This window comes from Strigops habroptila, chromosome 11 (genome assembly GCF_004027225.2).
Source record: "Strigops habroptila isolate Jane chromosome 11, bStrHab1.2.pri, whole genome shotgun sequence".
Taxonomy (NCBI): Eukaryota; Metazoa; Chordata; class Aves; order Psittaciformes; family Psittacidae; genus Strigops; species Strigops habroptila.
In genome coordinates, this window is record NC_046360.1 from 10,284,131 (window position 1) to 10,310,050 (window position 25,920).

General features: G+C 39.6%; 2 protein-coding genes across 8 annotated transcripts in view; one reads left to right on the plus strand and one right to left on the minus strand.

Annotated features, from left to right (window-relative positions):
• The window catches only part of MED15 (mediator complex subunit 15), a 31,993-nt gene extending 28,685 nt beyond the window's left edge, over nt 1–3,308 (plus strand). For 3 of the 6 annotated variants that reach the window (XM_030501430.1, XM_030501425.1, XM_030501427.1), the window contains one exon: nt 6–3,308. In XM_030501430.1, coding sequence (XP_030357290.1) covers nt 6–142 — 137 coding nt within the window. In that variant the 3' untranslated portion in view covers nt 143–3,308. The remainder of the gene's footprint in view (nt 1–5) is intronic. The other 3 variants (XM_030501426.1, XM_030501428.1, XM_030501429.1) reach the window with 1 other exon arrangement.
• A 766-nt stretch (nt 3,309–4,074) lies between these two features.
• SMPD4 (sphingomyelin phosphodiesterase 4) lies at nt 4,075–21,601 on the minus strand. Of its 2 annotated transcripts, XM_030501423.1 has the most exons (19): nt 21,438–21,601; nt 21,109–21,195; nt 20,471–20,613; nt 20,249–20,324; nt 19,220–19,328; nt 18,587–18,639; nt 17,855–18,006; nt 16,412–16,544; nt 15,713–15,784; nt 12,290–12,379; nt 9,679–9,824; nt 9,150–9,240; nt 8,118–8,218; nt 7,702–7,865; nt 6,765–6,970; nt 5,990–6,223; nt 5,188–5,319; nt 4,892–5,020; nt 4,075–4,457 (listed from the first exon to the last, which is right to left on the minus strand). In XM_030501423.1, exons 1-19 carry the CDS (start codon nt 21,474–21,476, stop codon nt 4,131–4,133), a joined length of 2,484 nt encoding a protein of 827 aa, XP_030357283.1. In that variant the 5' UTR covers nt 21,477–21,601; the 3' UTR covers nt 4,075–4,130. The 2 variants fall into 2 exon arrangements, with proteins under 2 accessions (XP_030357283.1, XP_030357284.1); XM_030501424.1 differs by lacking the exon at nt 12,290–12,379 and having other exon boundaries at nt 21,438–21,600.
• Nucleotides 21,602–25,920: the final 4,319 nt, after the last annotated feature.

Genomic DNA, 25,920 nt, shown 5'->3' on the forward strand with positions numbered 1-25,920 from the left:
TCCAGCAGCCAATCCCTTTTTGCAGTCCGTGTATCGGTATATGACTTCCAAACTATTGCAACTTCCAGACAAGCATTCGGTCACGGCACTCTTAAACACCTGGGCACAAAGTATTCGTCAGGCCTGCCTCTCTGCTGCGTAACATCTCACTTCCTAAACCGTGAAGCAAGAAAGAAGGTCTCAACAGCTGGTCTCTTGCACACGCCATTGGAAAATCGCATTTTGAGGAGGGTACTTCAGAAGAAAGAAGCCTTATGTTGTTTCATTTCTAGGTGTCAGGTTCAGTAGAGAACCTGATGTTAGACTTAGTTTTCATGCTTTTTATCTTCTGCCTCTGTGGGCTTTTGTCAGCATTTTCAAATATACAAAAGGTGTATATATGGTTCTTGAGACTGTATTAGGATGAGCTTTTATTGTCTTCTTAGAGAAGAAATTATTTGTGGACTTCCATCAGGGAGTCTGGTATAAGAGGGAGTAGGGAGAGAACGTCCTAATTTGCTTCAAAGTTTGCTCAGTGCCAGTATTTGTTTCACACTGTATGTTTTGTGACCTGATACTGCCCCAGAAATAAAATAGCTGCAACTAGAATGTGCTGGCAAACTTGTCAGTGGTTGCAGGAATCTTTTTGCCTATTAGTTTTGCCCAGAGATGGGATGAATTACAGCTTCTTAAGGCATCCCTCAAGTACACGAGAGAGATCTGGATAATTATACTTGGAGGTGGGGAACAAAATAGAGGGGGGGGAAGTATTTTATAGCTTATTTAAACACTACTTTGTTTAAATGGTTGGTTTTTTGTTAGCATGGACCATGTTTCTCATCACCTCGCTTCGGGTGTAAGAAAGAAGAGATACTACTGTGCACACTGAGTTCCTCTATAAACTCAGTAAATGTGTACATAAAGGTGGGGCAGGACAAACCCAACAGTATAATGCCCTACTAACACAAATCAATCCAGCAGGTTTGTAGCTACATTTCTTTTACTAAGAGTTTCTCTGAGGTGTTTGGCTTCCTTTGGGAGTTGATGCAGTTCAGTGAAAATGCTTCTATGCTTCATCAGTTTGTTTAAAAAGAAAAGTTAAAACCAGCATATCCCAGGAGTAGAACTGACAACTAAGATTTTGTGCCTTGAGCAATGATGGGCACTCAAATTGGTCATCAGCTGCCTTATCGTTGGGCACTGCTAATGAAAACATTTGCCATGAGTAACTAATTTCATGCATAGTGTGTTGGTTTTATTTTCCCTGTGCTTATAAGTTGGTCACTCTTAATTTCCTGGTGCAGAACAATTATCAAATTTCAGATGTTCCCATTACATCCCGCTCCATCTCCCTGTATTGTGCAGCAAACCTTAAAGAGTAGCTGAGCTCTCTTCCAGTAGTGTCAAGAAATTGCTATGACCTTTGTAAATCTGTGTGGTGTCATCAGTTTTAGGATGTTTTTAACTGTGGGTACTTAGTAAGCACTGACTGAGGCAGCAGAATGCTATCAGTATTTTGTACATGAACTAATGCATTATCTGTTTGTTTCAATTGTAATAAATTTATTATTATTCCTGTGTTGGATGCTAACATTATACTGCTCTTGCCATGTTGATCCATAGATACCAGTTCTGTTGTTTCCATTTGATGATGGACACAACATTGTTCTAGGGTAAGTAAGTGAAGACTTAAAGGCTTTGAAGGTTAGGGGAGGAAATCATGACTCTTCATCCCATGAAACACGATCTTTATGGTCCTCATAGTGAATTGTAAGACCTGGTCAAGAGATTAGTGATGGTATCTACAACTGAAAGATGTAGATTTTTTTTAACCAGTTCTGTTACATGGCTGACTGTTTCCTTAGGGCAAAAGAATCGACAGCACCAACATAGTTTATAATACATAATTAAGTCATAATCCAAGAAATCAGGGTAGGAATGCGGTTAAAGATATTGCCAGGGTCTAACACTAAGGCACTTACAGCATTTTTTTTCTTAACAAGTTAAAACATATCTGGAAATAGATGTAAAATGTGTATCCCTCAGATTTACAATAAATTTGCTAGTGCAGTTTTCAGGCCTGTCACTGTAGCTGCAGTACCTTTCAGTTTCCCTCAAATAAGATGCAGTGAGATGTTAGACTGAGGGTGGGGTAGGCATCCTGACAACACAGCAGCTTCTCAGTTGGGAGATAAATCATGAAAACTGGAAGTGGGTCATGTACCCACAGTGCGTCAAATAGCTGTGAACTGGTCATTGCAGAAGATGAGGTAGGAATCTTTGCAGAAAAAAGAGAGAGAAATGATGACCCAAGTCCTGTGACTGCAGAGCTGATTATGGGAGCTGCAGTTTAAACAAACAAGTTTGCGAAGCCAAATTGCTCAAATCAGATTTGCACCAGGACAGTTATCTTATAGTATCAACAGCCAGGACAATGACTGTAAGTAGGAAGTAACTTTTCTTACAGTTGGTGTGGAGCATGGTGAAATGCAGCCCTTGTGCAGCTCTAAGGCTCAAGCAAATTGATTCGTTTGTTAGCAAAAATGGTTATTGTAGGCTTACTTTCATACTACTGAATGCTTTTGTTCCTACAGCATAGTTTTGGATGTTGATTTACATCCAGCATAAGCTGAATGTAAGATGGTGATTAGCCATAAGCTATAAAGCTGTTTTCTTACTGAACCTCATTTCACTTTGATTAGTTATCTCTCCCACACGCACCATCATGGCATGTTTTTAGAGAGCACAAAATGGTTGAGGTTTTTTTGACTGAGTTACCTTTCAAAGCTCATCAGGATTTCTCTTTGTAGTGTCTCTTGATGCATTGCCCCAAAGAACATTTGGTGTTAATAAAAATATTTCAGAGAGAATGAAAATTGCAGGAGGGAGTGAGAGGGAACACGGGGACAGAAGTACACAGGCAGCTGTGCTTGCTGTGTGCCATACTCTGAGGGCAGGAACAGGCTGGGTGGGGAAATGGAGCACCTTAGTCCTGGGGAAATAGGGATGTTTTGACATCACAAAATAGACTGTGAAAACACATGATTTTTATTGTTTAGTACTGTTGGGTCATGCCATTTTTTAGTAAGTCACTACTGAGATCCTTACCCTTGATTAGAGATGTTTTGAGGGACACATTTTGCAGTTGCTGAATGTGTTCTCTCCAGAAACCCGCCATACCTTTTACTGAGGAACTCTCTTTAGTCAGATGTTTGACTCCTGTGTCATCATGGGCGTAAGTACTGTGATGACAAGCCAGGGATATACCATAAAGGCAAACAAGGAGATGCACATTACTTCATTAAAAAAAAAATAATAAAAAAAAAAGAGCTAACCTTATATGTAGTAGTGTCATGGAAGTTACTAGAGAGTGTATAGTCTTGCTTCTAAAGGACAGCACTAAATATTTCTTCCACTCTAAAGTTAAATCCACCTCCCAACATTCTCAGCACTGTTTAGTTTATGTTTCAGAACTTTGGATTCTCATAGTAGCTAACAGCAGAGCTTGTAACAAAAAAACACCAACCAAATAAAAAACCAGAAACCCTCCAATTCCCCCCAAAACCCCCATGACCTGGGAGGTGGTAACGTAGAAGGGGACTCCCTTACTCTAGAACTGTGGGATGCAAAGAATGTTGCATTTCTCTTTTCCCTGTGCTTCCAACTAGTATAGCTGAAGCATATGAATTTTGTGTGCAGATCAGGTTTGTTAAAATGTAGCTCAGGCTAGTGCTGAGAATATTGGTGCATTATATTGCTAGCAAGATGCCTCCAGCTTTTTACCTGCTGTTGCTACCTGGGTGGTGGTTTAGAAGAAACTGTATTTCTAGATCAAACTCTAAACCCTCAGCTATTCTGTGTAAGCTGACCAGAGTGCTCTTGATTAAAGTTCCCTTCAGTATAAATACTCATTCTTCCCCCTCTCAAAAAAAACTAGTAATCACTAGATTCTAGAGAATGCTTTTATAAAAGTAAAATTTACTTTGATTATCTCTACTCCACAAGACCACATCATTTGTTTATAAAACTCTATTAACTTTAATATTAAAAAATAGTTTAGGAAGATCTGATACAGTAATTCAAACAGTCATTGAATCCCAGGTTTATCCTTAAAACATTTATTTTTAGAAATTTAAGCTGAAACAAGGAAATTAGTGTTCATGTGGCTTCCATCTTTCAGAGAAAAAAGTCATTATTGTGGCATAAAGAAAATATCCAATCAGGATAATGAACGTGCAGCCCACTGGCCCAATGTAAAACCAGGATGCAATGAAGTAGATCATCAGCAAAAAAGTGAGAGTCCTGTAGCTAGCCAGAAACCTCAGACTGATTCTTGGTCCCCAGTTCTGGCTCGTTCTGTCCTTCACCATGGGACTACACCTGATTTTCTGTATGAGATGGGGCTTGGTAAGATGGTAGCGACAAAGTCTGCCAACAAAATCTTCCCTGGAGCAAAGCACATCCATCTGATCAGCAAACTGAGGTAAGAAAAGTTTAAACATTAGTATTCTAACTATTGCCATAAAGTAAGTGTAACTTACTTCGCACTTTTCTTCATTTATAGGAAATGAGGGGGGGAAATAATCAAAATGTACTCGTAAATAGTAGAACTGTTTTAGTGCAGACTTGCCTCGTATCTATCAAGCCCAGTGGAAGAAAAGGATTTGCTTTTCCTGTTTCAGAAACATTCATTCTGAATGATACTCCATTGTTCAAACATCAAGCATAAAGACTACATTTAAGATTTCATATTACAGGTGGAGAAGCAGGCCTGATACTGTTGGGGAATACCCATACAGACAACAATAAAGGTGACAGAGCAAGAACAAACCAGTTTCATATATGTGCAAGTGCAGTGAAGAACAAATTTGCAATGGAAAACACAAGAGGAGGTAGTGCTGTACTTACTTACCCTTGCGTTAAGCACAGAGGATAACCGAAACAGGAGACGGACAAGAGTGGCGTTTTCATAGCTTCGAATGGGCTGAAGCTCAGTATCACCTTGATACTGCACTTCAAATCTACGTAAGCCGTTTATGATCTGGAAACAGGAAAATAAACCCCTTATCTTGCAGCTCCCTTCTGAAACACCTTTATGCAGGCATCTCTCTTAGCCCCAGATAAGTTGCATTTCCCTGGAGGTAGAAGGACAACTTGTTTTTTTCAAGAACAATCTAGTGCAGCGATATGGAATCTTTCTTCTCTCACCTGGTACCTGCCTAGGGGTGTAAGTATAAGGCCATCCTCACTTTCAATGCAGTCTGGAAGCTGGTTTTTCCCATTCTTGTCTTGAGCTGTCCCACAGTTCTTCATCATCTGGGTCAGTTGGGCTCCATTCAGCTACTCAGGAATAACACAGATACTAAGAACTGCTTAATAGCACCTCGGTTAGACATTAAAAGAGAATAAAAGTCTCCAAATTTCTTGTCTGTGCTCTTCAGATCCAGGAGAGGTAGTCTGTTTTATAATGTCCCTTACTCCTTGAAAGCTGCCAAATGGCTGTCTTCTCCTAGGTCAATTCTGTATAAGTGAGCGTAGCTGACACAGAAATTAATCTGTTCTTTTAAGTTTAACCAAATAAACAGACTACTTCTAGTTCACAGCTGCAGTTATTTATATGTTGTATTTTTATAGCTCTACATTTAGAAGATACTGGACTGTTTTTAAAATTTAAGCCATGCCTTGCCTGTTTGTAAACATGAGAACAGGCACAAGTAAAAAGAGACAGGTTTGGTCTAAACTATAAAGTCCAAAAGGAGTGTTCACTTGAAACAAAGTAGGCTTGATATTTAGAAATTCAGAGCATCTAGTTTCATCTGTATTGAAAGGAGTTTTGAAGTGGTCAGGGTAAAGTCAAGCCCAGATGATGTTTACAACAAAATGTGCTAGCACGGTCTCTGGATGGCTTTATAACTCCACAAAGTACACGAGAGACAGAAGTATGTTTGAGGGATCCTGACTCTTGTACACACTGCTGCATAGGGAGAGTTTGTAGAAAGATGTTACGTACCTTAAAGATTTGGCACAAGTATTCCAGTGCCTTCTCTAAATATTCATCTGTTTTTTTGATGCTGTCTTGCCCTATTTCATCAAGGTCATTGCCTGTGTAGGAACCATTCATCTCAGATGGTGTAAATCTAAACCATGAAAAGAAGGACTGGCTAGCCATTGTCTCTGCAGAATGGTCTGATATGGATTTTGCAGTCTGCTGTGCCTGACAAATTAACTGAGCCAGTTTTAACACCTAAAACGAACAAACAAAATTGTGTGGGACAAAGATAAACGACCACTAAGCATCAATACATGGATAAAACTGCACTTTGATACCTGGCAGTGAGAGCAAACTCACTCTCTTAGCTAATACGGACTGGTGTTAAGACTGTTAGATGCATTTCCACTAGGCCAAAGGTAGTTATTGTTCAGAAACCTGTGTGCTGCTTAGGTTTTTCAGCTGCCTTTTATTTCCTGCTGCTATTTTTACCTGATAGGTACTAATGAATCAAGTGAATCAGAAGTTCACAGTAAGCATGTTTGAGAGGAAATATAATATATATAATACTCATAAATAACAGCAAGCTGTTACATTAACTTCTATTTAGCAGAACAAGCAGGTTTTTACAGCTGTGCTGGATTGAGACCCCTCAGGTTGCAGAAGTTATCATCAGCAAAGTTAATTATACAGTAGGGCAGAGTGTGAAGTTTTCCACTCTTCACTTATAATATGGATGCTAAGCACTGAGAAAAATCCTGTCAAAATAGAAAGACAGGTGAAAGTTGCTGCTTACCAAATTCCTGACTTCTGTGCCAAACATCTGTTTATACTGGAAGTCCTGTCCTTCTAGGCTGTGAACATGAGTCTTCACCTTTAATGAGGCATCTGCAGTAGTTGGAGGCCATGATGCGAAGAAGGCTCCACCAAATGTGGGAGTCATAAACAATCTGTGTTGACGATGGGGAATAACAAGTTCTGGCTGCAGGAATAACTGTTCTCCTTGAATTTGAGAAAAGGAGTGAAGATGGTTACACAATATTCCTGGTTGTGCCTGGGAAAAGTCTAGCTACAAAGAATGTTAAGGCTGCTGGACAATTTGCTTTTAGATAAAGAGGTAGTTCTAGGAGGAAAGAGGCCTTAATTACCCTTTTTTCATTTCTCTCTGCCCACAGCAGAAAATGCCAGAATGCATTTAAATGCAGACCATACAGACATTTTAAGCTTATAAGTTTGTTTGTTTGTTTTTTTGTTTTGTTTTTTTTTTTCCAAAGGCAGTAGAGTATCATGACACTTCAGACATCGATACTTGTCGTATCTTGCCTCTCCCAAATTTACTGTATCTTAATTATCTGAAGTGCATACATGAATAGCTGTTATTTTGCTAAGCATAAATACCTTTAGAGATGTAAGAACTTTTAATCCTGAGATAAATAATCCAGTGAGACAAGTGTAAAAAAGCCTAATTTTATTGTAAACACCCAGTATTGAGTTCTTTATTCTTTAAAAAAGAATTATGGAATGAAATCTAAATGATGGTGATTAGAAAAGAACTGTAGACTTTCTAAACCAATAATAAACAAACATTTGTGAAGATACAGACTTTAGAGTGGCAAAATAGCATGCAAAAATGGGAGTAAGTCTATTCATCTCAGTGTTTCTAAGGTAAAATGTAGCCACTGTGAAGCCAAGATTGAGATAGGAAAGCATAAGATGTCAAAATATCCATTTACCTTTCAGGATCATTTCAGCTAGATTGGGCTGAGCAAAGACCTTAGCTACTCGGAACACCATGAAAGCATTTTTTGGACTGACCAAGTCTGTTCGAAGAGCTCTGTTCAGAAATCCTACAAACAGCTTAGTATACATGAGTAGGTTTTCTTGAATGAAGGTAGCCCTGTCAAAGTAAGTACAAGATTTGTGAGTACAGCTATTTAAATACTTGTTATTTTGTCTTCTGCCAAAAAAGTCATTAAGTAAATATTTTATACTGTCTCCAGAAAGATGGTGTATTTGCACCAACACGAAAGATTAGTCTCAAGCCAAAAGCTTGTAAGAAATCATCTCTAATCTTGTACAAGAAACTAATTCTGATTGAAATCCTACTCGAGGTTTGGTTCAGATTACTCACAGCTGCTTTTCTCCTTACCATTTCTCTGACACGCTGTGAGGTAAGGGCTCTGTGCTTTGCAGCGGCTTTTCTGGAGCATACCTCCATGGCTGCAAGTAACTTAACCACATCTCAAGAACCTAAGCAAAATCACACATAAAACCACATGAGTACCGATAATTTTTTAAAAGACAGAAAGGGGTGAATGTTATCTTAATGACAACTAAAAGTTCTTAGGAATAAACCTTTCTCTAGTAATCAGAGTGCCTTTGAAAAAGAACTGAAAAACTAAGTACATGTTCATTAGGACCAATGTGAATTTTCTATAATACATAAATAACATATCACTCATGCAGCTGCTACAAAAAAGAAACCTTAGTTGGTGGCTACATTTAAGGTGCATTTAACAGCTCTGATAGTGTTCACTGAATCCTTGTTGAACTAAGTAAACAAGATGCTACATGAATATCATTTCAGCTCTCGTGTTCCGCGCAGGCATACCCACCACCCTGAGGAAACACAGTGGACTCCTTGCTTGCACTGTAGCCAAGGACAGATTTGCCATGGCCTCTGCAGTCATTTCTTCTGACATTCTGCCTTGCATGTGTACCTCAAACACTGTGATACAGCTAACTGTAAATCTAGGGAGTAAGATCTGTTACATTCTGCATTTTTAAACTTCTACATTAATTACCAAGAGTCATGGTCTTTTACTGCTTGCAGGAGGTAATATTTGCAGTATCTATCACAAATTACATCTTACTGCTTTTGTTTATGACCTACTGTATTAGATATTAAGAAATTAGGACCTGTAAGAATGTAACACCTCCTTCTTTTCAATCAACAGCCATTTTCACTGTCAGGAAAATCAGCCAACAACCTGTAGTAATTATCACCAAGATCTATTCAACTATGTCTCACTGGCATTCTTAACATTAAATGTATGCGTTTTATACAAAGATTTTAACTGCTCTAAGCCCCAAAATATTTGAAGACCAAGAAATAGCTGCTAAACAGTAATAACTAATTACTAGTTCTGTTGCAGACTTAGAAAGAGAGGCAGGTACGTACTGCTCTGAAAGAGGCATCCAGAGGCCAGTGGCCAAAACAGTGTTGCAGAAAGATATAAAGTTTCTGTTGGACAAACCGAGGAATTACAACCCTGCAAATAGATTCAAAGACAGATGTGTAAACATCAGCAAATTTTAAAAAGGAAAAAACCCAACACACTTCCACAAATGCAAATACAGAAAGGACTGACCCAAACTTGTTCCTTCTTAACTGAAGCTACTTCTGCCCATTGAATTTCAACTCAAATATATATATATATAAAATTCTCCACTAACCTTCTCCAGAATCCCCCAGTAGCATTTTCTTTTCTCTGACTTGTGCCAAGATATAGACTAGTGTAACAGCAAGACATTCCCCCTTAGGCCCCCTTCCAGTGGATGTGAGAAACAATACATTAGCTCTTACACACTTTTATTAATGTACTTCTGTATTTGGCCATCAAAACAGCCTAATTCAACCTCTCAGTGAAAGCAGAGTTTTTCAGGGAGAAGCTCTATATGCTTCAGAGACAGGCTGCTCATGTACCTACCTTTTAAAGTCCTCTAGTGGGCTGGCTGTGTGGGAGTGGGCTGAAGGGGAGAGAGGCTCTGGCTTCAGGCTGTTGCTGAAAGCATGCAGATGTTTCACAAGCAGTCTTACCACTAGCACATGCTCTTCAGTGGGCTTAAATGACTCCTAAATTCAAAGCAAAAGACAGGAAGATAATGAGTATCATATGCTAAATGTCCAGGAGATAATCAGGAAAACTATATTCTCAGATCAGATACTGAAATGCAAAAACACTCTCTTTCTTCTAGGTTCTTCACTGTAGTTTGGTGCCACCTGATTTTAGGCAGACTTGCTCCCCAGGACAAGCTGCATCAATCTTCTGCCATCATCAGTTCACTAAGAAACAGTAGCATATTTTTGATAATGTGATTGTAGAAGAAAGCATCCACAGTACTCTAATATACTGAATTTCAGGCTAGCATTAAAGAACAGAATAACTTGTAGATTTCAACTTACCCTTTTCTGAAAAAAGAATATCAGCCTTTCCTTATGGTTATAAGTTCATTGCTGTGGACAGCACAACACATCCTTTGTTTATGCTCTTGGCTGGCTTTATTGAGTTCTCTTCCTATGCTTGTACTTATCTGCCTTATAAGAATAATCTTAGGAAGAGTTATGGTAAGAATAAGAACTGTTTCAAGTCCTGCATGATCCTGTTGCTCCTAGCATCTTTATAGGTAGAAGTAGCCTGGGTGGGAGTAGCTCAAGAAGTGATGGTGAGACACAGCAAGTGTATGATATAGCAGGGAGATGAATAAGATAAAAACAAGCTAGTTCTGGTGCCCAGCACCAGAGCTGGTCTGCTGCAGAATCTGGGGTCAAAGCACTAACTCCTTTGCTACTGTAATAAGAGTAGTCAACTAATCTCAATCCACTACTGAAGGCAGAGTTTAAGACATTATTTGTATTCTAAATTTCACAACTCTCATGTTCATCAGAAGTTGAGAAAAATGTACATGAAACAAAAGTAACAGCTGCAAATATAACACAAGATGCTGGAAAAGTGTATTAGACAATAGCTGCAAGATGTTTCCAGGATGCCAAATGCAGCCACGTTGGGGTAAGATGCAGAATATGACTCTAGGGGACTGACAGGCATTTTTATACAAAAAGCTTCCACTTCTTAAACCCATTCAATAGTATTTCCACTGCTGGAGTGTGTGGGGGGGGTGTCTGTGTTGTGTGTCCTTTCTCTGCAATGCCTGAGGCACAGCAAATGTGTTTTTAGAACCTCGTTAAGATTTTTAATACACTGAAAGTTCACTCCAGGAAAAGATTCAAGGCCTAATAATAGATATAATCATGTAGTACAGCTTTCTAAGAGAGAGGATAACCTGTTACCAGTTCTAAGGAAGGCTGGTCTTGTGTTCTTGACAGGTCCTGGTAAGTCAGCATGTTTTCCACAGTCCTGAGGAGGGTTTATATAAGAACTCTGAGAAGTCACTTGGTTCTAGGAGCTTAGGTTGGGACCTCCAAAAGCAACTCAAGAGGTTGAGTACTCTGCTATAGGCCTTGAAAAGGTGTAATTAAAAATTCTAGGCTCCTCCAAAGGTATCTTTTGAACTTACAAAACTTATCAGTACCACTATTTCAAAACATTACTTCAGGTGATGTCCACAGGTTTTCCACTTAGCAATTCTTATCATTTCCTCTGAGCCTGGATCAGCACCATTACGAACATTACTGGTTTAAAAGCACTCACAAGTGTTTTTGTTGTCAAACCTTAGCTTACAGGACAGATGTGTGCTATTCTTAACACAGTAATTAGATAAACTTATTAGTAAAAAAAGATTTAAACACAAGTAGTTCCTGTTTTCTTTTCTAAGCAGTACCTTGAGATATCACAGCACTTAAAGGATTAAACAGCAGGAAAATTCTATGTAGTGCTAAAGAGCTTTCAAGTATAACAACAGCTTTATAGCATATATGCTCAGCCCTCCACTTTCCCAAAATGAAGACCCAATGAATAAAGGGCTGAAGTAGGGAAAGAGGAATCAGCAATCTGTTCCAACAGGAATGTTTTTGCATGCACATTTCCTGAACAATCTGCAAATGTACTACTCGTGTGCTTTTGCAAAACTGGATAGTTGACTTCACATTGCCACTATAAATTTAGTACTAACCAATGACATCTCACTGGCTAAAACTCTCTCTGTGTTACCTACCTTAATTTTAGGTGACAGCCATGCAAATTCTGATCTTCTCTTCCATGCCTTCTGCTTAAATGACTAGTGTCTGAGGGCTAGAAATCTGCCAATAGGTGAAGCCAATTTTGATGTCAAAAAATATCAGCATAGCTGATAAGCCTCTTTCTACAACACATTAAAAGAGGGCATCTCTAAAAATGGGAGTTCCCAATTAGTCCTCATAATATGCAGGATTTTAACTATTTTCTCTATGGCCTTTGCTAATACCTCTCAGTATCTGTTTGCACTGAAAACTTCATAAATCTCACTGCAGTGTTCTCAATCAAGATGTAGAACCACACCTTGGCAGAAAGAGGTGCTGTACAGCTAGCACCAATACACTTCGCAGATTATATGATGGAACAAGATTTTTATAAAGGAAACAAAATGAAAAGATGGTAATACTTGGTATGCGTGGAGGGCCTGGTAGCTGGATTGGGCAGGACTACCGTGGTGTTTACTGGAGATACTGAGTCGGTAGTGGAGAACCTCCAGCTGAGACAACAGAAACAAAAAGGAAGGGGGAGAGGGAAAAAAGGAGAGAAGAGAGCAAGAGAAAAAAAAAAAAAAAGTGAGAATGAGCCCAAGGAAGAAGGGTGGGGAAAAATGAACATCACAAATACAGTCAGGGACAACATACCACATTAAGAACTGCAGCCACAGTATCCTTCTTTCTGGTGTTCAGTACATTGATTCCACAGTATTTCATGCCCTTTATCAATTTGGAAATGCAACTGGGAGCAGGTGTATAGGTACAGCTGTAAGTGGCTGTGGCTCTTTGCTAGCCTCACAGCAAGTACAGGGATATACGGAGCTTTTGCCAAATAAACTCCCCATTTCAGAAGTTAACTGAACTGCAGCAACATGGGTTTACACACTGTTATAGTGTTTTACTAATGGAGTAAAAGTGTTCAATATTCCGCAAGGTTTTTTAATGCTGTTTTGAAAACTTTGTCATTTCTTCCTGTGCTGCTGGAGAACCATGTTTTGTATATTGGGAAGAAACTCAAATTGATACTTTCTTCTTCCCAAAGGACAGGAAGAAAAATAATTTGTTTCTTTTATAATCACTTTGACCCTGTCCAGTAAGTTTCCAGTTCAGAGAAATCCTCTGTCTTCTCTTTGTACTTAAAGGCCATTTAGGAAGGCTGCAGGTCTTATGAATGTCCTCAAAAGAGGAAATTACTTTTACTACCTCTTCTTGGACAAATAAGGTAAAGAGTATTTTTTGACAATGGAATGGTGAAGAGGATACTGTAGCAACAGTGACACACGTATGAAATTCATGAAAAAACATAAAACAAAAAATGTACACTGCACAGATCCCAGTGACTATTTTCAGGCGTCTAAACTAACTCTCCAGATCACACCTCTGCTGTCTTTGAACAGCCCCTACCCAATGTCCTCTAGTGCCAGTTTGGTATCTTTTAGTTTTACTCTCTTAAGAGTGGTTACTGCAAGCTCTCCAGTAACTCAAACTTGTCTGCTTCATATTCGTCTCCCGTGCCGCAGGAATCAGCAAGAGCTTGTAGTATTTGGTGTTCCACAAGCAGTGCTAGGGTCTGTGGCACCTGGCATTGGAAGGTCAGGAAGCATTACATGAAGTTTTATCAAAAATGTCTTTTTAAGGGTTCATTGTCATTACAGCAGGAAGGAATAGGAAAAGAGATGCTGCACACTTGGGCTCTGGATCACTTGAGAAAGAAAAAGGAAATAGACAATGTAAAAGAATGGGAAAATAGTTGAATTAATGGGGAAAACAGTGAAAACAGCATAGCAAATAGTGCCACCTCAGGTTTACACGAGACTCAGAAAGAATTCAAAGCAGTAAACTAGAAAAGAAATAGACCTTCTCAAAAGAAATTATTCATTCCCATTCCACCTCCTTCTACTTGTAAAGAGAAGCCTGTGATGATATTGACAAGGTTTAAGGAAAATCTATCACTCCCTGAGGCACTTCACAGGAAAGTTACATATCTGGGATCTGGCCTGGCCCATCAAAGCAAACTAGTCTGGCTGCTGGACAAAGAGCGAGCAAGTTCTGTGGAACCTCATCCCACCTTCCAAAACAGGTATGTGGCCATTTCAAACCACTGATGGTCAAACAGGCCCAGCTTCAGGGATGAATGGTCACTGATTACCCCTCCTTCCAAACACCCAGAATGCTAAATGGGATCAATTGAACCTGCATAATTATTAATAACTTAAACCCTTACGTTAAAACAAAACTTGCATTCTGCATATTCTAATTCCTCATCTGAAGAACTATGAAGCAGACTATTCTCCTTCAGCCCACATTAAGACCAGTTGACAGCTTAGTTTAAGCATCACAGGCTTACAAAAGGTCCTGTCCCCAGATGATCTGGAACTCAAATCTCAGTCGTGCAGGAGGGATCCGTTTATGTGAATCCATTTATGGAAGTCATGAGGAATTCCAGTCCCTTATTCTAACCCCCAAAGAGTAAAAACTTCCTTTTTCACATGTCCATGATTACTTCCCATCAAAGACGAAACTGAAATACCATTAGGGAGTTACAGCCTCAAGCTGTGGCTCAACACACCTTGAGGATCCCGAAGTGATGATTTCAGAGAACTTTCAGCTTTACCTAGTCCCTATTCCACCATGACTTTGATAGTCATTGTCTGTAACTGTTGCTCCCTAGTGTATCTGAAATACAGAGGGTGAACAGAGGAGAGAAGTTTAAAGCAATCATCATTCTGGCCTAAGCACAGTGCTTGATGCAGAGACTGGACAGACAGACAGACCAAAGGTACTTCCAGCAAAGCCTTTCCATCACAGGTGCACAGCCATGCTGCTGGGAGTCTCAAGTGGAGACTTTGCAACATTAGTGAGTTTGCATTTTGATCTCAACTTTAGGAACAAAAGACAAAACCCATCACACTTCAGCTCTCCAATGTTTTTCCCTAGCAAAATATAAGTAAGTTTGTTATTTTATAGCCTGTGGAGTGAAGGATCAGAATTTCTCAATTGATCAATTCCCATATTGCTCTTTCAAACAGGAGTAAATCCTGAGTAGCTTTTATATTTCTCTCCCCTTCTACAAAAGTCCCACTGTGACCCAGAGAGAATTCAGAGAATCAACATTTTCTCCTTCAAATTCCTTTTATGTTCATAATACCTTTGATCTTGGCCTCCCCAACACTTACTTAGCTTTTGCATGCAGTAGTTTGTTACTGAACAGGCCACCACAAACTGCTCAAAACAGTGTATTATCTGTGCAAGAGCTTGTTAAGATATGTAGCTACACAACTACTTCTGACACAATTATGGTGAAAAGCATATTTTGGAATATGAAACAACAAAAATGGCTTATTCACTTAACACTGAGGGACAGTTTTGTAATATTTCCTTTTTTATTTTGGATTTATGCTAAGAAATGGTTACGGATCTTAGAAATTACTAATTGGTATTTCAGTAACAGTAGTTATCACTGCTGGAAATCAATTTTAGCTATTTTTAGCAGCCATATTGCCCCAGTGAGATTTAATACTATGATTTTATAGTGGCATCTTCCCCACCATTAACAGTTTGACTCTTGGCATTCAGATTGTTGTGACCTTCCTACAAACTCGTTTTTCACAAAAAACAAAACACAACTTCAAAATGAAGGCAAATCTGGATGACACACTCACAAAATTCTTCATAACCGGATTAGCAATTTCGACACACTTATATAGATATTCCGGTAAATTATTTCTTTTCTTTGCACCAATACACCAAAACAATTATCCACACAATACGAGATTTACCCCAAGATACGAGGTCAACCATCAGATGACGCTCACGAATGAAGTACAAACTATTACCTTGACATGAGGGGACTGCATTTTCTGATACATTTCCAGTGAATAATGATGAAGCCACATTTCAACAAAGATCTGCAAAACAAATATTTTCTCAGCTAGGGAAAGAGAAATAATCCAGCGCGTGTCAGTCACAAGCTAAGTATAGAGGAAGACCATAGTATATAATTTGAAGACTAAGCTGTACTTGTAAATAGATAACCACCTATTCAGAGATGTTTCAGGTTATCATGTCAATACAAATGACTCTGAGTTGGCACACTGTTAGCACTTGCTAAGCATCAATAACTCAGTTCAGCAACATGGTAGGAACTTGTTTCAGAACCACTGTCCAGTTTCTCCTTTCCTTTCCCTTGATGGTGAATGGAACCAACTTCTCTCTGCTCAACGTTTGTTTAGAGCACAGAATTGATGTAAGATTTAAAAAAGAAAATCAGGTTTAGAAACTTTCCTGGAAAAAAAATACTCAAATGTTTGAGATCAATTGTTAGATATGCAGTCTTTAAAAAAAAAAAAAAAGTGCCTTTCTAAATTACAAGTTAATAGTTTCACAGTTGTTCTTTGTTTCACTAACAGAAAACAACAACTGCACCACTCAATTCCAAAAACTAAAGCAAAATGACGTATCTTTGGTTTAAACGAAGAGGTTCCTCAGTTTGCAGCAAGAAATGTGGGGTGTTTTCTTCCTTAAATCCAACTTACCTGCAGCAGTGTTTCTGATCTCCAGATCTCCTGGGAGGCTGGGTCAGCATTCACAGAGGGCTGATGGGCAATGTGCCGTTTCAGCAGGCTGGTGTGGTGCATGCCATAGGAAGTGAAAGGCACTGCTGGCGACCTTTAGAGACAGATGAATGGAAATACTGAAGTCAGTAAGCCTCAGTACAGGGAAATGCATCATTGCTTTTAATCACTGGATTATAAATTAGAAAGCCGTCTTTAAGAAGTCAAACTATATAGTTGATTGCACAATTTGAACTTCTGCCTTGTGTTATAATTACTAGTCACTTTAAAGAAATACTACATCCCTATTCATACTGCATTGAACCAGCTTTACACAGACCTGATGTTATGGGTTTTCCGTTCTCCTGTTCAGTTTGATTTCTTTCACTCTGCCTTCCATATTCATAATTCACCTGCTCTGTATTTTCCTGGGTACAAGCTAAGGCTTAACAGACCACAGAAACTGGTACTTAAAATGCAGTTATAGAAAATATAATAGCTATTTATTTTTATATTTGTATAAAATTGCTAATGTTGATGACATTTTATGAATTTGAGCAGCAAAATCGATTTTGAAAATGTGGATTTTCACACACTCAGCCATTACAAAGCACAAAAGACTATATGCTTGTACTGGAGAATTTTCACTTCAACTTTGTCAGTTTGGTTTTACGCCATATTCACATAGACACATAAAACTTCAGTAAGTAGTCAAAAACCTTTCATCTTCTTCCTTCCAGTTGTGGCTAAACAGCTTGATCCATTACCATGCAAAAAGTCACTTGAAATGCAGTCACTCATTATGTGATTTGATTACTAATATATGTCTTGGCTTTATATATCAGGAAGTTATGAACTAAGAGACCTATGAGCCCTGAGACTGCAGCAAAGCCATGGACATGGTCCCAACACGTCAGTTTCAAAGGACTGTAAAGTAGGTCATGAGAGCAGTTAACAGTCAAGGACGGCAACCTCAGAACTGAAACAAAATGACCAACTGCCAAGTTATGTGGCTTTATAGCAACACTAATGAAAAATGTAACGTTCCTTGTAACAGTGTTGTTGCCAATGCCATCTTTACTACATACCATATGTATCTGAAGATAGTAAAAATTACTGTCAAGTACAATCAGATCTGTCCTACTCCAGTTGCAGTGCACAAAACACAACTGGAGTGGATGAACTGATTAATTTTTGTTGCTTGTACATGCTTTTTCTGCTCCAATAATAGCTACTTTTCAGACTTCCAAATGAAACCTTTATGGTAAAATTAAGTGGATATAAATATATTTAATTTTTGTAATTACATAAGTACATACAGATCATAAAGAGTGGAGGTAAATAAAATAAAATAAAATAAAAATAAAACCCCTATATTTTGTAAGCACTGTTCCCACAGTTTGCCTCTGGCACTGTAGTCATTACCTGGGAGTTGGGGAAGGGATGGCTCCCCCAGGATTTAGATAAGGTGGAGGAAGGACACTTCCTTCTGTGGGTAGGAAACACTTCAGGTATGTGTCCACCAGTATGAAATAAGCACTGTTGGAAGGGCTCACATGATGAGTGACAGATGTGTTCTGAAATAGACACACAGGATATACCTGGAGTTATATATTGTTACCTTAAGTCACTGCTAGGACACGTCTACTATGCAGCCAGACCCATTTAGTATAAATAAGCAGAAGCCCAGTGGCTATAAAGAGTGAACTGACAACAAAGATACCTTGGAGCAAAGGTAAAGTAACTAAGAGAACCATTGCTGTTGTAGTGAATGTAATCAAGTATGAGAAAAGCATAGTGTCATATAGCACAGGTAACAACAGGAAGAGGAACAAACCAACCAGACATCATAGTACAGAGCTGTGATTAAAACTGCATAAACTGTCTTACTGGATAGAGGGGTAGGAAACCCATTTGGCATCCATTGCCTTCTCCATGTTGGGGTATTGTTGGACAGACTGCTTACTGGTATATCTAAGGCGGGTATTTTGTTTATTATCTAGTCTTCATCACCAACTGAACCAAAGCAATAACAAATTGTAACAGCACAGACAAAAATAACTGTTAATTTAGCTTGACAGCATCCTAACAGGCTCTTAAAGCATTGTGAAGAAAGACTAATACTATGTTAAAGGAAAAACTGTGAAGGGTACTTACCTTCTGCATAATCAAACTAATTGCAAAGTAAAACATATAATATTCAAATGGATCTGGAAGAACAGTCAAGGATCAGATAGTAAAAAACAGGTACAGCTGGGGGTGCTGACTAGACATTAAATTTTTATTTTGTCAATGCTAAATTAACTTGCTTAAAGCTTAACAGCAAATTCAGCTTTGCTTTCCAACTGACTCAAACATTGATAATTGAGGTTTTCTCTAGGTGGCAAGGTGTGTTTACATTACTCTTAGCACATTTGACTGTCTCAGACTGAAACCAGTGCGACTGCAACAAGAATGCTTGCAACAACTGTGCCAGCTGCAAAGTTAACATGCTCTTTTTTTTTACCATATTAAGTAGTTACGAAAACAAGAACTGTGAAATACAAGCTCTACTGAAAGCACTTGGAATTTCGTTGTTGACTTGAATAGAGCCAGAAATTCCCCCCAAGGGTTTATAAGAAGAGGACAAATTTATTTTTCATTGGAATCTAAACATTTCTCATCAGCCCAAACTCTTTAGCATGACTGTGATTTACCATGGACACATAACAAATGCACAACAGAAATGCTCATCATATCTCAGTTTTAGATACTTAAAAGGAATTAAATATCCAGCTGTTAAAAGGATACTAAGAGCCAAATTCAAACCTAAACCACCAGATGAAGGAAACTGGACTTTGTTGTGGTATAAAGAGCATTCTGGTAGGACTTGCTCTTGTATTGAAGCCTTCACGGGGCCCTGAAAGACAGAGTAATGAATTATTAATGCAGCTACTCAGCATATTTGCAGAGTATGTTTTCAGATAGCAAAGTTCTGCTGCATTCCAGCATTCTGGAATGCTGTCTACATTCAGCTCAGTGGGATTTTACTGCATTGCAGTAGTTCCTTGTGCAAATGCATACTCTTTAGATAACTGCCAACTTTTTCACAGAAAATAAGTATCAGGTTGGACTGGGAGCAGCAGGAGACTGCTGTTTGCCTAATAGCTGATGGTTTTGTTAGCCAAATGAGCTGTGGAGCAGCAATTACTATATACTTGAATGATATTTCCTTTTGTTAAAGACTGCAGAGCCATCTGAATTGATATCTTTACAGGTATCAATTGCTACGAGATAGCTCATAGCAACTGAAGAAACATAGTGAAACAACGCTGCAGATAAATACCTTTGTTTGAAAGGTCATACTTCATACCTAGGATTCATACGAAGGATATGAATTAGTGTGCAAGTACATGGGCACAAAGCACAGCCAGGGAAAGCACTGCTCTGTGACAAGCCTGGAAAACTATTTTCTGTCTCGCAAGTGAGGCATCCCTGCCCATGGCAGGGGGGTTGGAACTAGATGATCTTAAGGTCCTTTCCAACCCTAACTATTCAATGATTCTATGAAGTATCGGTAACAATGACTAAGCTGGGGACTGGATAGGAATCACAATACAGCTTTCTTGGCCAAACAGCACAAATATCAGCTGCTGGACAACCCCATCTCCTACGAAGTTCTTCCTCCAGCAACTGTTTAGAGAAATGGGTGTGCTCCAAAACCAGAGCACTAAGACTATACCTTGGTGTGTATTGAACCATATGTATACAGTGCGTGCAAAGTTCCAACAGCTGTCACACCAACTACATTCTCATCTTACAAATTTTTCAGTTACTCACTGGAAGATAAGAGACTGGGAAATCATATCTGTATTCTTCTGCTTGAAGTTTATAAACCAGCTTCATCATTGGTCCACTGCAAACGAGCATCAGAAAGAAAACCCATGGTAAGTACCCTCTCCTGTCTCACTTTTATGAACTTATGTTTGCACAACAGAAAAAGGTCAAACACTGGTTGTTTGTTCACCACAGATTTTTTAATCTGTGCTGAAATGAGTTTACCTGGGATCCAGGAAATCCAAAGCCACAGAATATTCCGTAGGATTTGTTCTTCCTTGCAAACAGAGAAGATTCCAGCCTATAATGATGCCATCCAGGCTACCAAAAATGCTCTCCACCAGCCATGGGAAGATGCCATGTAGTTCCTTTAGGGAAAAGAGACACAAATAGTTAATATGTACAATTCCTCACTGGAGCAATCTCTACTGCATGTCCTGGAGTGCACAAAGATGCTGCCTGTCACCTATCCATGGCCGTTTCCATATTATCACTGGGCAGAGCTTCCATTCAAAAGAATGAGTTATAACAAGGCAGTTACAGGAAATCGATCCTGATTTCTGATCCTACTGAAGTTGCAATGATACTTATCAGCACCTATCTAATTACTTGTCACACTTTAAAAACTAGTCTCATGAATTGAGGCTGAAAGGTGTGAATGAAGCGCAGTCAACTGAAACAATTTTTAAATGCTTAGAAAAGGGTTTTATGTCTTTGGGAAAACGCTGGATTCCCACTGTTTCACCTGGGGTCCTCTAAACTCTTGAGAAGAGAAATAGGAACAAAGAAAACAATAATGTGAAGAAAGCAACTCCCCCTGAAATGGGCCGGGCAGAGTTTCTGACAAGGCAGTGACTGCTCACCTTGGCAGGAAGCTCCTCAATGACCGTCTCCAGATCGTGGCACTTCTGAACAAACGGTTTGTTTACACAATCTGCCTTCAACGTGGCCTGTCACAAATCAGAACGGAAATGGGAAAGGACAGTATTTATTTCGGCCGTGGCGCACAAATCCCCTGATTACACCGCTCCTCCCGTACAGCATTTCTGCTGACAGGGCTGAGGTGAGGCTGACCGTGTAACTTCACGGGCAGGTAACACAGCTAACACCGCAAATCCAACCGGGACGGGACGCCCCACGCCGCTCCCGCCCGGCCTGCCCGGCGCCCGCCCGCCCGCCGCTCCGCACTCACCAGCAGGAAGCTGGGCTGCTGCAGGTGCGGGCCGGCCATGCCGCCCGCCTCCGGGCCGCGCTGCGGGAAGAGGCGCGGGAACAGCCGGTAACGCTCCCCGCAGCACCGCGGCCCAGGCTCCCTCCCGCGCTCGGTGCACCCCTTCTGCGTCGCCGCGCTGACGGCACTCCCTGCGGCCAGTGCGCCTAGCGGAAGGGAGCTGGCGCTGTTGCTATGGTGGCGGGGCCAGAGCTATCCCTCCCACAAGATGGCGGGGCTGACGGAGGGTTCCGCTCGGCCGGCGTGGGCCGAGGCACGGGTGGCTTTAGCGCCTTCTCCAGAACCCATGGTGGGGACTTAGGGGGTAGTGGAGGTTCCCTGCGAACATCCGTGGAGGGCTGTTAGATACAAACAGCATCGCAAGACAGTAGTGACCGCAGTCAGGCAAGCCCACAGCGGGTCGGAGTATGGTGATGGTGAAGCTGAAGCCATCCTTTAGTCAGTTACTGGTGTCTGCAGAGAGCGTCCCGTGAGCAAATTAAAAGCAATGCGAACAAACACAGGCCTCATGGATAATACATGCTTCCTGATAGTTTTCATCCGAACTATGGGTGAATTTAAAAACTATGTGTTTGAGGAGCATCACAATACTGTGGAGGAAAAGTAGGATTTTTTAAAATAGAAGTGTGTTAAATGGCCAGGAAACTACATCAGAAAATGAAGCAGCTATGACATGAGAGTCTGTTAGAAATGGGAGCAGCATACATCAGCTGAGCTATAGGAAACTACACATTTCGAGTTAAGAGAAGTGGTAAGGGAAGCTGAAGTCACCAGGAAAAATACGTGGTTACAAAAGTAAGGATAATCGCTTCTGAGTGTATAAGGAGGGCAAAAGAAATCCTTGTGACAGTAATATCCAACTGGTAAATAGACTGAATAAAAATAAAGTTGCTAATAATGCAACTTTCTGCTAATAATGCAGAAGAGTTTTTGATGCATGCTTATGATTCATGTTTAGAAGGATGGAGGATGCTTCCTTCCTCCAAAGGAGGTTTGATTACGAAGCCCCAGTAATTTGTGTGCAAGAAAAATAAACGAGCAGAAAAACTTCTGCTCTTTTTTTTTTTTTTTTAGTTGGGATTTTTTTTGGGGGGGGAAATCCCATAAAACCTGAGGAATGCTAATGTTGTGCCAGTATTCGGGGAGAATTCCAGTCAGAGGTCTAGAAAATAGTAGTTAATTTTATAAAATAATTAACACCATTGAACATGGTTACAGAAAATAATCCTATTCAGACAAGGCTGGTTTGGTTTGGGACCACATTTATAGGTTTTGTCAGAAAGGGTCAGTGTGTAAAATGTAGATTGTCTTTATAATTGTTATTGTTTTATGCGAGGAGGTGCAGGAAAAGTTGAGTAAAATGTCTGGTTTAGGTTGTGTAGGAGGTAAAATGTGGCCTCATACTCCACTGCTGCCATTAACATTGAAGCAAAGCGTAAAACATTCTGTTGGAGAGAACAACAAAAGAATTCCTTTTGTGACATCAGCTCCGATCCTGCAAGGTGACTTTATTTATCCAGTATAACAGGATTGTTTACCACTGTAAAATGATTCAAGATTTACATAAATGTTTACAGGATCAGGATTGAAAAATGGTACGTTCTTTCTTAGTATTGACAAGTGCTTCCACCCCAATCTACTTTTCCCAAACTGGAGCTCAAAACTGCTTTTTGATCTTGGTGGTGAGTAAGAGGAGGGAAGGCAGCAGCTCCAGTGGCAGTAGAACAATCTAGTTCCTGCCTGGTAAAAGGGCAAATTAAAAGCTTTCCAGACAGTCCCATTTGGAATTCAGGCAGGCAATTAATTTGCTTTTTGTTTTTATATTACTTATGCGCCTTTTTTTTTTTTTTTTTTTTTTTAAACAGTTATGCAGTATTTTGAGCGTAGCAAGCTGGTAACAGCTGACAGAAGAGTTCTTTGACACGTACAAAAGTGTGGTTGACTTATTTGAGCTGTATTTGCTGTGATGTACATATGTACACGTGTCCTGGGTGGGATGCTGGCCACGCTTTAAAAGTCCATTTGCAGGTGGAGACTGTGGCTCCTGAAGGATCGGTTCCTCCTGCAGGTGGGGATAAAGAGCTATATTAGCTCCAGAGAAAGCTATTTGAACCTAACGGCAAAGCTGCTGCAATGTGTTTGTTTAGCTATGAAAGTTATGGGTATGATTGCCAGAAGTTAAGGAAACAGTTGATAAAAAAAACCCCAACAAGAAATAAATGATTGGAGGAATAAGAGAAAACAGAACAATGGGGGTGCTTCCTAGGGAGGCTCAGGAGCACTTGGGCAAGTTAATAAAATACCTGCATGGGAGAAATGTATGAAATTATTTTAAGAACTAGGGAAACTACTGAGGAGAACTGTGGAATTGACAGTCTATTTATACTTATGTTTTGGAGCCTACTGAAGTCAATGGTAAGGTCCATTATCACTTTTACACACAGCATTTTCAAATGTATATACTAGGATTATATATGCATTTTTCCCTATTTTGCAGGGGCCCAGAAAAGTTATGTCACCTGCTGATATGCCACTTACCTAGGTTTCCTTTTTCCCTTTCCCTAAACTGTAGCTTTTTTTAAGCCATGGCAACAAGAAGGGCTTTTTTGTTTTGTTGGTATGTTTTTCTTGAGAGGAATATTCCTGAGATATTTGGAGGTTGAGCTGTTTTCTGAAAGTATTAATTCCATTCAGTGATCTGCTTGGGTGCGTGCTCTGTGTTTTAAACATTAATTGTGCAAGATATTTCTGTTAGGCTGTTACACAGCTTTGTACTTTGGCCATGCTAACACTTCTTCTAGGTTACTTCAAAGGTAAGCCAGCGTTTTGTCACCTCAGTGTAATCACTACAGCATTACAGTTTCAATTAAACTCTACATAGGTAATTAAGTTTATACAATTGCCGTAAAGCTTAATGACTCAGTAGAGCACAAGCAATTTGTGCATAGTAGAGTGAGTTAATACAACACCCAGTACCAGAAAATCCACTAGAAAAAGAGACTCTAAATCTGACTCTGATGGCAGCTTGCACTGTTACTGATGTTCAGGTTAAAGAATCGGGATATGTAAGAAACCAGACTTGTGTGGTTCTGGTGCTTGCAATGCTGTCTCTGGAACTCATACAGCCGCCTTTTCTGAAAACAGTACTAAAAACCTTTGAATTTAAGCTTATGGGACCTCCACTGCATTTTACAGACCTCAGTGGGAAGTTTGGGTACAGAAGGAGTTACATCAACACTTTAATGGTTTACCCACTTTACAGTGAAGCAGTGTTTGTAGCAAAAAGTGCCGTGTTTTATAAATCCGGTGGATATCAGAAGGAGAAACCGAGGAGCTTTTGGGCAGTGGGGCTTCTCCTGGAGTCTGACTCAGATGCAGCAAATGACAGGTCCAAGCTGGGAACAAGTTACTGTAACTTTAACTTATTAACTTTAACTTAATCAATGAATCTGAGAGAAAAAGATAAATTAGAAATAATCTAATTTAAAGAAACAGCATAGGCTTCTGATAAATTAGACCTTTTTGCTTGTGCAGGATTAATTTAATCTTTTCCTGTAAGGGCAGGTTGGAGTGTCATAACAGTGAAGAACTCTGTCATATGTTTTCACTGAAGATTTGTTTGGGTGTTGATGTGTCAGGGATGGATGAAATGATTAGAAAACATACAATCTGTTCAGTTGTGACGGGACCAAAACCAGGCAACCAGTTAATGTGAATTCAACTGGAACAGAGCCTGGAGTCATATGGGTGAGGAGAAAATGGGGATTTTCAGAACCGTGGCAATGTTTCTGGTCATAGAATCATAATATCATAGAATAGGTCCAACTGAAGCTGTTCAGCTTGTGCAGACATCAACATTATACTGCCTTAAACATGCACAGACCTGCTAAGGCTGTAAGCCAAAGTTTCGCATGGATAAAAATAAGACTTCCTTTGTAGTCTGAGAAAACACTAACACACTCATTGTATGTAAGGCTTGTGTTCCGAATGAAACTTTAGCAGGCTCTCTCGATATTTTTAACCATTGCAGGGCAGTGTATCCACATCTCTTCCTACTTACAGGGTACAGCTATTGGAGCAGTCTGTTGTACATTGAATTTATTTAGCCAGGACAAAATATTTAAATATTAAACTTCTCTCTCAGGATAAATAAATACATGCCTAGTAGCAGGATCTGTCAAAAAACTATAAATAGGACTTTCTATGAATTCCTCTTTGGATTATAAAAATTCATCCTTAAGAAATTCAAGACTATTGCACTTGTGCACTACCGATGCCAGGACACTCTCAGGCAGAAATTGAAGGCTTCATAGAAACGTTGCTCTAGCTTATCTCTTATGTTGCAGCTCCTTTATTAGATCAGAGAGCATTTTCTTTGTCTTTCAATATGAAGTAAAAATTGCAGTAACTCTTGGTTTAAAAAGACCCAGAAGCAGGGGACAGT